The sequence below is a fragment of the Otolemur garnettii genome, unplaced genomic scaffold (assembly GCF_000181295.1).
Source record: "Otolemur garnettii isolate 467f Iridium unplaced genomic scaffold, OtoGar3 scaffold00007, whole genome shotgun sequence".
NCBI lineage: Eukaryota > Metazoa > Chordata > Mammalia > Primates > Galagidae > Otolemur > Otolemur garnettii.
In genome coordinates, this window is record NW_003852402.1 from 6771487 (window position 1) to 6785553 (window position 14067).

Sequence of the window (14067 nt, forward strand, 5' to 3'; positions counted from 1 at the left end):
GTGGGTGCCTGTAGTTCCAGCTACTTGGGAGGCGGAGGCAGGAGACTCACTTGAGCCCAGGAGTTGGAGGTTGCTGTGAGCTGTTATGCCACAACACTCTACCCAGGGCAACAGCTTGAGGCTCCGTTTCCCAAAAAAAAACTGTCTCAAAAAAAATAAAAAATAACAATTCATCAATCAACAGGCATCATTTTAACACCAATGTACCCAGCAACTGATCGATGTTGAAGGAAATAAGTTCAAGAGGTGTCTTCACACAGAGGTACTGTTCAGAGAGGATACCTGGGAAGGGTGAGGTCTAGGAGCACAGAGGTCTTCTCAAGGAGACCCCAAGCATACACCTTACAGGGTCCTCTCCATGGTGACTCAGCTCTTAGGAATTGGTAGACTTAACTTCCTGGGACCTGGAAATTTCTGCTTCTGTGAAATCCTGTAGTTCTTTGGGTGCTGGAATAGCTTCTCCCACTTGATTCAAACTGATCGATAAGGATTAGAGCTTTTTGACTGGAGATAAAAAGGGAAAGACCTAGCCAGTCAGGGCGTGCGGCCATTTTGAATTCTTCTATGCTGTTTGTTCCACCGGCTGAAATAAAGCCTTTTCTCTTATCACCATGGTGTTTGGGTGCTCTTTCTCTCCATTGGGCCTTGTCTTCCTGCAACACTGTAACTGAGAGGAAAAAATGCCCTTCATGGCAAAATAGTTTGGAAAACAATAGTTTGATATTCAATGGATTATTATGAAATAGTGTTGGAGAAAAATAGATATTAAGACAGAAAAATGCCTGTTAAACTATTGTGTACAAAGATGCAAGGTTATATATACAATTATATAAAATAAAAAATTAACATTTATTTCAACATCTCTTAAGTATGTGTGAAATACCAGTTCAATGAAGAAAACAAAAGAAAAAATATGATCTATATGTTCTATCCTTTTACTATACACTTTTATAGCAGCAATGTACAAAGGTTTGTAAACTGCTTTCTTGCAAAGAAAAATATATCATTTATACCTTCCATATCTTTTTTTTTTTTTTCTGGAGACAGAGTCTCACTGGGTGGCACAATCACAGAACTGCTGCCTTGACCTTCTGGTCACAAGGTTTCCTCCCACCTCAGCCTCCACAGGAGCTGGGGCTATAGGCACAAGCCACTGCACCTGCCCTAAGTATTACTGTATATACTTTTAAAGTGTTAACAAAGCATTATTCTGTTTGACAAAAATTATGAGCTGGCTTGGTGCCTGTGGCTTAAGCGGCAAAGGTGCCAGCCACATACACCTGAGCTGGTGGGTTCGAATCCAGCCTGGGCCTGCCAAACAACAATGATGGCTATAACCAAAAAAATAGCTGGGCATTGTAGCAGGCACCTATAATCCCAGCTACTTGGGAAGCGGAGGCAGGAGAATTGCTTGAGCTTAGGAGTTGGAGGTTGCTGTGAGCTGTGATGCCTCAGCATTCTACCCAGGGCAACAGCTTGAGGCTCTGTCTCAAAAAAAAAAAGAACCTGCCAGCCTTGGTGTATGAGACCGGCGCCCTATTGACTGAGCTACATGTGCCACCCCTAGGTGACATTTTCTTATAGCAGCCTATGCAGACTATATAATGTCCTTATAAGAGACAAGGTCTGGTTATGTTGACCAGACCAACGGTCTCGAACTCTGGGCTCAAAGAATCCTCCCACCTCAGCCTCCCAAAGTGCTGAGACTAAAAGCAATAATATATATATTACAAATACATATATATTATATTTATGTTATCATATATATGTATATATACATATATAAATGGAAAGACAAGTGAAAGTGTTATACCCAACGCAAGTGGAATTATAGAGAAATGCCAGCACACTAAGTCCAAATTAAGCAGGGGTCCTTTATTGGCTGGTGGTCAAAAGCGGGTTCATGCCTCAAAGACTCTCGACCCCTCTAAAGCAGGGGTGCAAAGGGTTTTTTTTGTTTTTTTGGGTTTATTTTTGAGACAGAGTCTCACTATGTCACCTCAGTAGAGTGCAATGGCATCACAGCTCATAGCAACTTCAAACTCTTTGGGCTTAAGTGATTCTCTTGCCTCAGCCTCCCAAGTAGCTAGGACTACAGGCGCATGCCACAACACCCAGCTATTTTTTGTTGCAGTTGTCATTGTTGCTTTAGGTGGCCCAGGCCAGATTCAAACCCACCAGCCTCAATGTATGTGGCTGGCACCGTAACCACTGGGCCAAGCTAGTGCAAGGTTTTTTTTTTTTTTTTGTAGAGACAGAGTCTCACTTTTTCGCCCTCGGTAGAGTGCAGCAGAGTCGCTCCAGCAACCTCCAACTCCTGGGCTTAGGCAATTCTTCTGCCTCAGCCTCCCAAGTAGCTGGGACTACAGGTGCCCACTACAACACCCGGCTATTTTTTGTTGCAGTTTGGCCAGGGCTGGGTTTGAACCCACCACCCTCGGTGTATGGGGCCGGTGCCCTACTCACTGAGCCACAGGCGCCTCCCCAGTGCAAGCTTTTTATATGGTGCTTTCAGCGGGAGATAGGAAGCCTTAGCTCAAGTGGAATTTCTCCAGAAGCAAAACTTGGAAGGTTAGATCTATAGGGTGAGGGGGGTGGATATAAGACGAACTGGGGGCTCGGCGCCTATAGCTCAACCGGCTAAGGCGCCAGCCACGTACACCTAAGGTGGCGGGTTCGGATCCCCAGCCCGGACCCGCCAAACAACAATGACGGCTGCAACCAAAAAATAGCCGGGCGTTGTGGCGGGCGCCTGTGGTCCCAGCTACTTGGGAGGCGGAGGCAAGAGACTCGCTTGAGCCCAGGAGTTGGAGGTTGCTGTGAGCTGTAATGCCATGGCACTCTACCCAGGGGGAAAGCTTGAGGCTCTGTCTCAAAAAAAAAAAAAAAAAAAAAAAAAAAGACGAACTGGGGATTACACACAGACAGGACTGTGATTTCACAAGGTTTTGCAGATTTCAGCTATGTCTTAACCCCTTGGGCCTCTGTGGCCCTGGTCTCGATCACCGTAGGAAGGAACCAGGCATGACTCAGATTAGAAGTACAAGCTTGTAGGAGGTGGGCCAGCCCTTCTTTCCAGGGTAGCCCTGAGCAACCTCCGCACCAGCCTTTTACTGAGACATACAACACAGGTAAGGGAGTAATTGACAAATTACTACATGCTGAAGGCTTGGGCTCTTCTTCCACGAGAAGCCCCTGTGGACGAATGGCCCGAGGGTCCATCCCTTAGCTACAGATCATCTTGCTCAGAGGTCATCTGACTCTTGGTATCCCCTATGTCTGCAGGGCTGCAGCTTGCAAGGGGCTAACTGTAGTTACCAAGAGGAGAGGAGAAGCGCTGAAAGCTCTTAGCAAGATGGGGTAAGTCTGGTTCTTTGGCACAAAATGGAGTAGGGCCTTACAAAATTAAAGAAAGGAAGAGAAAATGGGAAAATGAAAACAAGGAGAAAGGAGGAAGGAAAAAAACCTGAATTTAGTTTCCAGCCCCAGTACTCACTGATTAGGTTTTATGAATCTGTTTCTACCTGCTGAAGTGGTCTACAGAATTATCACAAAAATACCACTGGTTCAGAAGTTTCAGACCTGACTAAAGCAAATGATTAGCTCTAGGAAATCCCATAGTGGACCATGAAAAGCAACAAATAATTATGGTTGGCAGTATTTGAGAATTGAAGAGGTGGGTATGTTTTCTCCATGAAGTCCACTCTTGAGCAGCAGCAGTAGAACCCCCGTAGGGCAGCAGCGATCACCTCCCTTCCTGAATAATAGTGTCTCATGCAGAGCACACCCCTCCCCACAAGCAGCTGAGGCTGTTGAGTATCCTGCTTCAATCAGGATGAGTCTGAGAATAGAGCAGGACAAAACCATAACCCCAATGAACCATACTATGAGGAGGTGGGAGGGGAGGTGTTTAGGAGATGACGCTGAGCTGACCCACATTCTCTAATCCTTCAAAAACCACAGATCAAAGTGGTTTCTATGCTACCCACAAAATATCCCAAATCCCAACGGCTCAGATTGGGGGCTTACTGCTGGGGCTCAGCCAACAGTGGAAACCAGAAAACATGTGCCAGAGATATCAGAATCCCACAGGGCCCAAATAATCAATTTTATTAGAGTTTTGGGGGGAACAGTCCACTCTCAAGCTTGCTCTGATATGTCCTGAGGACTCTGGTCCCAAGGCCTATTTTTTAAAGCCACAGTGGAAAACAGAAACTCTCAAATGCTTCATAAAACCAATCTTTTTGGAGGCTGGTAAATTCTTTGGGACCCCATGTGGATTCCCAGGTGCCACCTGACCCTGGGGACTCTCAGTGTTGGGAAGAGTGGCCCCAACACAATAGACAGGCTCACAGGCCACTTCACCGGCTGGCTGAAGGTCCTTCTCCAAAGAAGTACAGTCTCCAATGTTGTCCTCTTGTACATGTGGGTCACCCAATTTGGGAAACAGGGTAGGATCCCTCAGACTCAAGTTGGGGACTGAGTACTGGGGCTTGGCTAGATGTGGGAACCAGGACATCTTCTTCAGGAGAGTCATGCTCAGCTTTGCTGCAGCAGAGTAGAGACTCCCTTTCAAACTGACAGTTTCTGTGGAATCAGAGGAAGGTTGCTGCCCAGATTCTCTGCCTTTTGCAAGCTCCAGGCTTCCTCTTCCCCAGTATGTAGGCTGATGACATTTGGGTCCAGGAAGCTCAGAGGCCTCCCAGGATGTACTTTCCTTCCTCCATAGGTCATGGCCTGTCCTGGAGGATAAGGTCCTCAGTCTGCCAGGAGCCCTGTCTGCCATCTGGGAGACACATGGCCTGATCATTTTCCTGCCCCTTCTGTTCTCACTGGAAGATTCTTGGATGCTTTCTTGTTCACACCAGCTCCTTGATTCTGCTGCAGGCCTGGGGTTCCTGGGAGCCAGCTTGGCCCTAGGAACCCCTTCCTGGATCACCTGCAGTTCTCTGGCGCCCCCTCGTGGCCTCACTCTCCTGGGCTTTTCAGGCAGTGTGGAAATGGACCTTGGCTCTGACCCTTCTGGTCTATACTTCTCCAGAGCTCTGACCTGTATAGAAAGTTTTGAGCTTTTTCTGCCAATGGGCTGAACTCTCTGGAACCTCTGTGGGGAATGAGGGCCTGGCATGGAGCCATGGGCCTCACAATGCCTTTCCTGATGCCCTTGGAGTTCCTGGTCTAAGTATAATCCAGGGAGCCTCATAAGGGGTAATGAGCAAGATCCTAAGAAGTGAAACAACAAATAGGAGTCCAGAATCCGCTGGGGAAGGCCCCACTTCAAGTGTGCAATCCTCCGCCTCATAAGGGATTCCAAAAGCAGTCGTTTGCTCCTCTTGAGCATTGGCCACTTGGGTAGGACAGTGAGAGCAGTGGGAGCTCCCACCATAGCTTGGGGGGCTTGGCTGTATAGGAGAGGGGGGCGGGCAGAGGACACATGGCTCCAGGGTTGCTGAGTTGGGCTGGAAGCCTTGACTGAATCCACCCTTTTGATTCTTTGTTGTCTTCTCCAGGATTCAAGTCCGGCCTGAATCCCCTGCTGGGAGGGGGAACTGACCCCTACTCTATGTTGCCTAGCAGGAGCTGTGCCCTGGCTGGCCAGAGGCTTCATCTCAGGACAGGGAGCAGGGGCTAACCCATTCGCAGCCACTGCCTGTTCCTGTTCCATGGCCCCATATCCAGAGCCAGTGAAGGCTGGAGGCCCTGCTAGGCTGTGCTTCCTAACTGTGGGCCCCTCACTCCCAGAAGAGTCAACCTGGAGATTGGCCCTTGCAATATCCTTTTCTCTCACCTGGTCCTTGCTTCTGCCCCTTGGTGCTTGAGGTTCTCCAGTGTCCTCAGCTCTGCATTTTCTCTGGCTTCCAACATCCTGGAGTTCAGCAGCATCCTCATCTCCTCTCTCTTTCTGATTTCCTTGACCTTGTGCCTGGATCTGTCCATCAGTTTCACTTCTTAACTGTCCCTGGTCATCTCTCCCAGGAGCGTGGATCTCTGTACCATCACCATCTGCAGTCCCTCTCAGATTTCTCTTCCCTTGTATTTGACTTTCTTCATCATTCCCATCTCCAATATGTTCCTGATTCTTCCACTCTAGTGAACAGGTATTTTTATTAACTTTACTTTTTAACAGTCTCTCATTCTTTTCACGAAGTCTCTGGATCTTGCTGACATCCTCACTTTCAACCTCTCTCTGGTTTCTCTTCTCAAATGCCTGATCTTCTGCAATGTTATTCTCTTCCATCTCCTCCCAGTTCCTCGTCCCTAGTGAGTGGCTCTCTCCAGTTTCACTATCTAACTGTCCCTGGTTCTCTCTCTTGGGGCTCTGAGTCTTTACAGCATCCTCACCTCCAGGTTCTCTCTGGTTTCTCTTCTCTGGCACCTGAGTTTCTGTTCCATTCTCACCTCCTATCTGCTCCTGGTTCTTGCACTCTGATAAAAGGATCTTTCTATCAATGTCACTTCTAAACTGCAACTGGTTTTCTTTCCCAGGTGTCCAGATCTCTGTACCATCCTTACCTCCAACTTCACTCAAGTTTCTCTTCCCTTGTATTTGAATTTCTGCACCATTTTTACCTCCAATCTGCTCCTCTTTCTTCCACCCTGCTGAATGGGTTTCTCCATCAGTTTTACTTGTTAATTCATCCCAGTTCTCTGCCTCAGATGCCTGGGTATTTGCACCATCCTTGCCCTTAATATGTTCCTGATTCTTCCACTTTGGTATATGGATCTTTCCATTAATTTCATTTCCTAATTGACCCCGATTTTCTTCCCCTAGTTCCTGGGTCTCTTTAGCACAATCACCTTTAACTCCCCTCAGATTTCTCTGCCCTAATGCCTGAATGTCACTATCATTCTCATCTCCAAATTGCTCCTTGTTCTTCATCCCTGCTGGATGGGTTTCCACATCAGATTTACTTAATTGTTCCTGGTTCTTGGCCTCGTGTGGCAAGGCATTTGTATGATCCTCATCTCCATCCTTTCTCTGATCCTTCTTCTCTAGTGACTGATTTTCTGCTCTATACTCATCTCCAATCTGGTTCTGATTCCCCCAACATGGTATCTCAAATTCTCCATCTATTGCACTTGCTATCAGTGTCTGGTTTCCCCACCATGGTGCCTGGATCACCACCCAATCCTCCTCTCTTATCTCCTTTAGCTTCTTCCTGCTCAAAATCTGGGTTTCCTCAACATTCTTCTCTCTTCCTAGACCTTGGTTTTCCCACTCCAATTGGATTTCATGTTTTAATAATTTCTGGTTCTCTCCCCTAGATGCTTTGGTCTTCCCAGTTTCCTTACTTCCATCCTGATCCTGCTTCTCCCGCCCTGGTGCCTGGATCTCTGTAACCTTCTCATTTCCAATGTATTCATGTTTCCCCCACTCCAGAGTCTGGGTCTCCATAACATCCTCTTTTTTTACTTCTCCCAGATTATCTTTACCAAACAACAGGATTTGCACAGCATCCTCATCTCCAACCTGGTCCTTGTCTCTTCCCTCTTCTATTTGAATTCCTGCACCAGTATCACCTCCGGTCTGGTCTTGCTTCCCCCACTCTGGCATCTGGGTCTCCTCACCATTCTTACCTCTGATCTGGTCCTTCTTACCCAATCCTTGGGCATGGATCTCTCCCTCACCCTCCCCTCTGACCTCTTTCTTGTTCTTACTCTCTAAAGCATCTTCACCTCCATTCTTGTCCTGGTTCCCCCACTCTGGTGTTTGGGTCTCTGCATCAATTTTACAACTTAAATATTCTTGGTTCTCTCCCATATGTGCCTGGATTTCAGGAGGATTCTTACCTCCAGCTTCCCTTGGATTTCTCTTCCCTAGGTCCTGAATTTTGGCTCTATTCTCAATTCCTATCTGGTCCTGCTTCTCCCACCCTGCAGTTGAGATCTCTCCGTCAGTTTTACTTATTACTAGTCTGTGGTTTTTATACCCCAAGACTTTAGTCTCTGCATCCATGCCAAAGTCTATGGGAAGTTGCCCTCTAGATGCCTGGATTTCCCAAGCATTTTCCCCTCTGCTATTTCTCTGGCTCATCCACTCTGGAGTCTGGAGCTCACTACTATACTTTCGGCTTCCTGTCTGGTTTTCACCCCAAGATGCCCAAGCCTCTTGTGGGCAGTTCCAGGATTTCCAGATGTGCATTCCCAATAGTTGATTGGAAGGATCAGGCAAGAACTTTCTGGGAAACTGTAGCCTCTGAGCTGAAGGGAGGTTTGGAAGAGAGGTGGTTAAGGTCAGAGAGGTGGGGCCGGACCTCATGCTGATGACAGGCTCCAATTCCATCAAGTTTTTCTGGGAGTGAACCACCAGCTGCTCCACCTTGTGGGACATGTCCAAGACAGGGTGAGTATGACCATCACTGAGACACCAGGGTACCTGCCATGCTTTCCACGAACTGCCCTGAGGAAGCAGACAGGTATTTGAAAAAGAAGTGGTACAAAGGGTGGGCTCAGAATGGGTGCGGGCACTGCAACGTGGGCCCTGACACTGGTGCTGTGGAGAGAGCAGGTACTGGGCCCAGGACTCCTGGAGATTCATCCGGTATCCCCATCTCTCTTTTTGTGCCCAGTTTTGGACAGGAGCATCCAGGCCCCTGAATTTGCCAGAAGTTGGCCTGAAGAAAGTTTCTTGTCTCATGGAGGACACTGCCCACTTCTGCAGTGGCATCTGTAGGTTAGAACAGAGAAGCAAAATCCTTACATACATATTAGCTCATAAAATCCATATAGATCAAAATTCCAGTCCCTCCTATCCAGATGAGGATACTCAGGCTCATGAAAGAGGGAGTCATTTAAGTCACCCTTGTAGCAGACAGTATTCATTCATTCAAGAACGATTAAGGGATTTTTGTGAAGAGATGAAGACAGAGCAGTTGTGGCCGCATTGTTAACCTCGAGCAGTACTCAGCTTCTCCATATAGAACCCAGGAGTAGGAGATTCAGAATCAAATCTCTTCTCCCTCCCTGCTTGTGAGGTTTTTTTGTTTTTTTTTTTTCTTTTTTTAGAGACAGAGCCTCACTTTGTCACCTTTGGTAGAGTGCTGTGGTGTCATAGCTCACAGCAACCTCCAGCTCTTGGGCTTAGGTGACTCTCTTGCTTCAGCCTCCCAAGTAGCTGGGACTAAAGGCACCCGCCACAACACCCAGCTATTCCTGTGAGATTTTTTTGATCTTCAGCTGCATTTTTTCACTTTGCGAAGAACCTTATCATCAAACGCAATGGCTACCAGCAAGACAGACCCTTGCTCCATCCACTCCCGTGTATTCACTGGGAATCTCAACACTCTTGTGGTCAAGAAGTCTGATGTGGAGGCAATTTTCTCAAAATATGGCAAAATTGTGGGCTGCTTTGTTCACAAGGACTTTGTCTTTGTTGAGTATGTTAATGAGAGAAATGTCCAGGCTGTTGTAGGAGAGGATGGCAGAATGACTGCTAGTCAAATTTAGATATTAATCTGGCTGCACAGCCAAAAGTGAATCAAGGAAAAGCAGGTGTGAAACGATCTGCAGCGGAGATGTATGGCTCCTCTTTTAACTTGGACTATGACTTCCATGGGATTATTATGACAGGATATACAGTTAGTTACCCAGCATGTGGTCCTCCTCCTCCTCCTCCTCCCGTTGCTCAGGCTGTGGTGCCCTGTGGCTGGGTGTGGTAGCTCATGCCCGTAATCCTAGCACTCTGGGAGGCCTAGGCAGGTGGACAGCTTAAGTTCACAAGTTTGAGACCAGCCTGGGCAAAAAGTGAGACCCTATCTCTACTAAAAAAGAAAAACGGAGGCAAGAGGATTGCTTGAGCCCAAGACTTAGAGGTTGCTGGAAGCTATGATGCCTTGGCACTCTACCCAGGGCGACAGTTTGAGACTGTCTCAAAAAAAAAAAAAAAGCCAATGCGTATCAGGAAACACCTCATGAATGGGGAAAAGTGGCTTCAATTCTAAGAGCAGACAGCGAGGTTCCTCTTCCATGTCTGGAAAGTTGAAAGGAGGTGACCTTCAGGCCATTAAGAAGGAATTGAGGCTCGGCGCCTATAGCTCAACCGGCTAGGGTGCCAGCCACGTACACCTAGGGTGGCGGGTTCGAGTCCCCAGCCCGGACCCGCCAAACAACAATGACGGCTGCAACCAAGGGATGGCCGGGCGTTGTGGCGGGCGCCTGTGGTCCCAGCTGCTTGGGAGGCGGAGGCAGGAGACTCGCTTGAGCCCAGGAGTTGGAGGTTGCTGTGAGCTGTGATGCCACGGCACTCTACCCAGGGGGACAGCTTGAGGCTCTGTCTCAAAGAAAAAAAAAAAAGAAGGAATTGACCCAGATAAAATAAAAAGTGGATTCTTTACTGGAAAATATTGAAAAGGAACAGAGCAAATAAGCAGCAGTAGAGATGAAGAATAGAGAGTCAGAAGAGGAGCAGAGCAGCAGCTCTACCAAGGGTGTCATAGCTCATAGCAACCTCAAACTCTTGGGCTCAAGCAATCCTCCTGCCTCAGCTTACCAAGTAGCTGAGACTACAGCTATTTTCTTTCTTTCTTTTTTTTTTTTTTTTTTGCACTTTTTGGCCGGGGGTGGGTTTGAACCCACCACCTCCAGCATATGGGGCCGGCGCCCTACTCCTTTGAGCCACAGGTGCCGCCCTTTCTTTTTTTTTAATTGAGAGAGTCTTGTCTGTTGCCTGGGCTAGAGTGCCATAGCCTCAGCCTAGCCCACAGCAACCTCAAACTCCTGAACTCAAGCAATCCTCCTGTCTCAGCCTCCTGAGTAGCTAGGACTAGATGTGTGTACCACAACACCAGGCTAATTTTTTCTATTTTTGGTAGAGATGGGGTCCTACTCATGCTCATGCTCATGCTCTACCAGCTCAGGCTGGTCTCAACCTCCTGAGCTCAAGAGATCCTCCTGTCTGCATCAGCTATGGCAGTCCTTCCCTCCAGGGCCTTAAGAATACTAGGATTACAGGTGTGAGCCACTGTGCCTGGTCCCCAACTAAATTTTCTATTTTTTTGTAAATACAGGATTGCATTATGTTTCTCAGGCTGTTTCTCCTGGCCTTAACCTATCCTCCTACCTCAGCGTCCCAACGTACTTAGGATTATAGGTATGAGCCGTACCCAGCCTTAAAATTTATTTTATAGAGAGAAAGATCATGCTGGCAACTGTGTAGAAGACTAACTGTGGTTAAGCAACAGAAGTGGCCTGAACTGGGGAGAGGCTGTTACCATGGTGGTGGCTCTATCCCATATGGTTTGGCAAGGTTGAGAGAAATGATTTGAAATACAATTTGCAAGTAGAGTCCACAGGACTAACAGATGGACTGAATGTGTGGAGTGAGGGAAAGAGAGGATTCCAGGGCAACTTCTAGGCCTGGGGCCTGAACAATGCTCTCCCTGGCCAGTCTGAGTTCCCCTCTGATTTGTCCCTGGTACACAAAGCATAAAGCAAGGTCCTCATAAGAAGTGACTGAGACAGCCATGGTGCTAAAGGAAGGACAGTTAAAGTCTGTGGAACACCCTCACCTTGGTGACATTCCTCCTGCTGGGGCAGGTCCTGGTGACATGGTGCCAATAGTGCCGCACTTGCCAGATCAGAAAGAGGCAGAGAACAAGCAAGTTGCCATAGCACCGAGGGTCCTTGCAGCTGTGATCCTGAGAAAATAGGCCCCGCACTGGTTCCCACTCTGAGCCATGGAATGGCCCCACCACAGCACAGGCTCCCAGCAGTGACAGGAACATAGCAAAGCTTAGCTGAGGCAGATGGTGTTAGGGAGCTGGAGGGAAGGACTGCCATAGCTGATGCAGGCAGTTTGGAGTGGAGTGGCCCCTGCATCATAACACCCCTGTTACTGAGGCCACCTCACAAAGGACTCTGATACCCCAGACTCAGCTGCAGCTGCTGACACTGGGCTGGTGCCAGGGATGGCTAGCATGCCTTTGGTGCTGGGGCACTGCTCAAAAGGAATTAAGAGAGGGTGGTGCCTGTGGCTCAAGGAGTAGGATGCCGGCCCCATATATCGGAGGTGGTAGGTTCAAACTCAGCTCCGGCCAAAAACTGTAAAAAAAAAAAAAAAAAAAAGGAATTAAGAGAAAAAAGAACTTGTCTTATACATCCCTGTCCTGTAGTGAAGAGATTAAGTTCCCCACGTGTATGATGAGGTGGTGCACCCTGAAGTCTGCTTGATGTTTTTGTTTCTATTAGATATCTGTACCCATTTGTCCTTCTGTGTATTCCTTATTAAATATTAATGAACACTCTATTGAATATAGAGTGTTTGCTTTTGTTTTTGTTTTTTGAGACAGAGCCACCCTTGGTAGAATGCCATGGCATCATAGTTCACAGCAACCTCAAACTCTTGGGCTTGAGCAATTTTCTTGCTTCAGCCTCTCAAGTACTGTGTTTCCCCCAAAATAAGACACAGTTTTATATTTATTTTTTCTCAAGAAGACACACTAGGGCTTATTTTCAGGGGATGTCTTATTTTTATTAAGTATAATACAATAATCTACATTTATTCAAATACAGTTAAGTCATCTTCTTCTGGAACCTGACAGGGGAAGTCGACCTTCTTGGTGGGGCTGGCGCTAGTGATGCGTGAACTCCTTTCCCCTAGCCATTCGCACATGTGCAATAGGATGCCAGCGACTGCAGTTACCACATGCGCACCTGTGCCAAGTGTGGGAAAGGAGCTGTGGCAGATAAAAGGTATTCCAGTCTTCTTTACCCTCTGCGCCAAAATGCCCATCACTAGGTCTTATTATCAAGGTAGGTCTTATATTTAACAAATGCATAGAAATCCTGCTAGAGCTTATTCTTTGGGTAGGTCTTATTTTCGGGGAAACACAGTAGCTGGGACTACAGCCATGCACCACTACACCCAGCTAGTTTTTCTCTTTTTGGTAGAGATGGGGGTCTCACTCTTGCTCAGGCTGGTCTCAAACTTCTAAGCTCAAACAATCCACCCCCGTTGGCTTCCCAGAATACTAGGATTACAGGCACAAACCACTGAACCGTGCCAAGCCAAACATGTTTTTATTTGACCACTCGTCATTCCTTCCTCTTCATTCAAGGTAACCCAATTTCCTGTTAAAGAATTACTTTTGCTGCAACCAAAAAATAGGTGGGCGTTGTGGGCGCCTGTAGTCCCAGCTACTTGGGAGGCTGAGGCAGAGACTAGCTTGAGCCCAGGAGTTGGAGGTTGCTGTGAGCTGTGAGGCCACGGCACTCTACCCAGGGGAACAGCTTGAGGCTCTGTCTCAAAAAAAAAAAAAAAAATGAGTGTTGGTGGGAGAACAATTACTACCCTGAAGATTTCACTCAAAAAATAGCCTGGCTATTTTTTGGTTGCAGCCATCATTGTTTGGTGGGCCCAGGCTGGATTCAAACCCGCCACCTTAGATGGATGTGGCTGGTGCCTTAGCCACTTGAGCCACAGGCGCTGAGCCATAATACCATCTTATACTGAAGCCCACAGTTCCCTATGGTGTGTGCTCTCCCTTATTGACACAAGCTTATAATACTACAGGTGTGTTCTTGTTGGTCTTTGGCTGGAGGTTCACTGAAATAGAGTGAGACTGTAGGACTGTTCCTGTTCTCACAACCAGCTCCCCTTGAAATCTAAGCTCTACTACAGAGTCTTCTCCTAAACCCCTTTTTCAGTAGCTTACCACTAAAAATCCCTAAGTGCAACAAGTATGTCCTCTGGGTCAAGCATGGTGCAAGACAGGTAGCCAGAGTGTCCAAGGCAGCTTCAGGTCCTGCTCTCATGGAGCTTCCAATGAGATTGGGAAGGCAGACACTAAACAACAAGGTTGACCTGTGCCAACAGGGCTGTGACTCCATTCAGCAAGGGCAATTACCTGGTCTGGGTGATCAGGGATGCTTCAGTGAAGAGGTGTTGAACAGGAGTTAGCTAAGCAGGTCAATGGATGGTTGATAGAAGGAGTTAGAGAGATTGAGGTGTGTACAGCAAAAAAGGTAGATGAAAATGGATTATGGTGGTGGAAGGGAATACTGGTAGGGAAGGGCCTAGTAAGACATGGCAAGGATTTAGGAGGGCTTTCTTGTTTTTTTTTTTTTTTT

The 14067-nt window shown here is 47.4% G+C and overlaps 1 protein-coding gene and 1 pseudogene across 1 annotated transcript; one reads left to right on the plus strand and one right to left on the minus strand.

Annotated features, from left to right (window-relative positions):
• Positions 1-4076: 4076 nt before the first annotated feature.
• Positions 4077-11723, minus strand: CUNH22orf46 (chromosome unknown C22orf46 homolog). Its single transcript, XM_023509193.1, has 2 exons — positions 11508-11723; positions 4077-8668 (listed from the first exon to the last, which is right to left on the minus strand). The coding sequence occupies exons 1-2, from the start codon at positions 11721-11723 to the stop codon at positions 4184-4186; spliced, it is 4701 nt and encodes a 1566-aa protein (XP_023364961.1). The 3' UTR covers positions 4077-4183.
• Positions 8859-11391, plus strand: LOC105888462 (annotated as a pseudogene).
• Positions 11724-14067: the final 2344 nt, after the last annotated feature.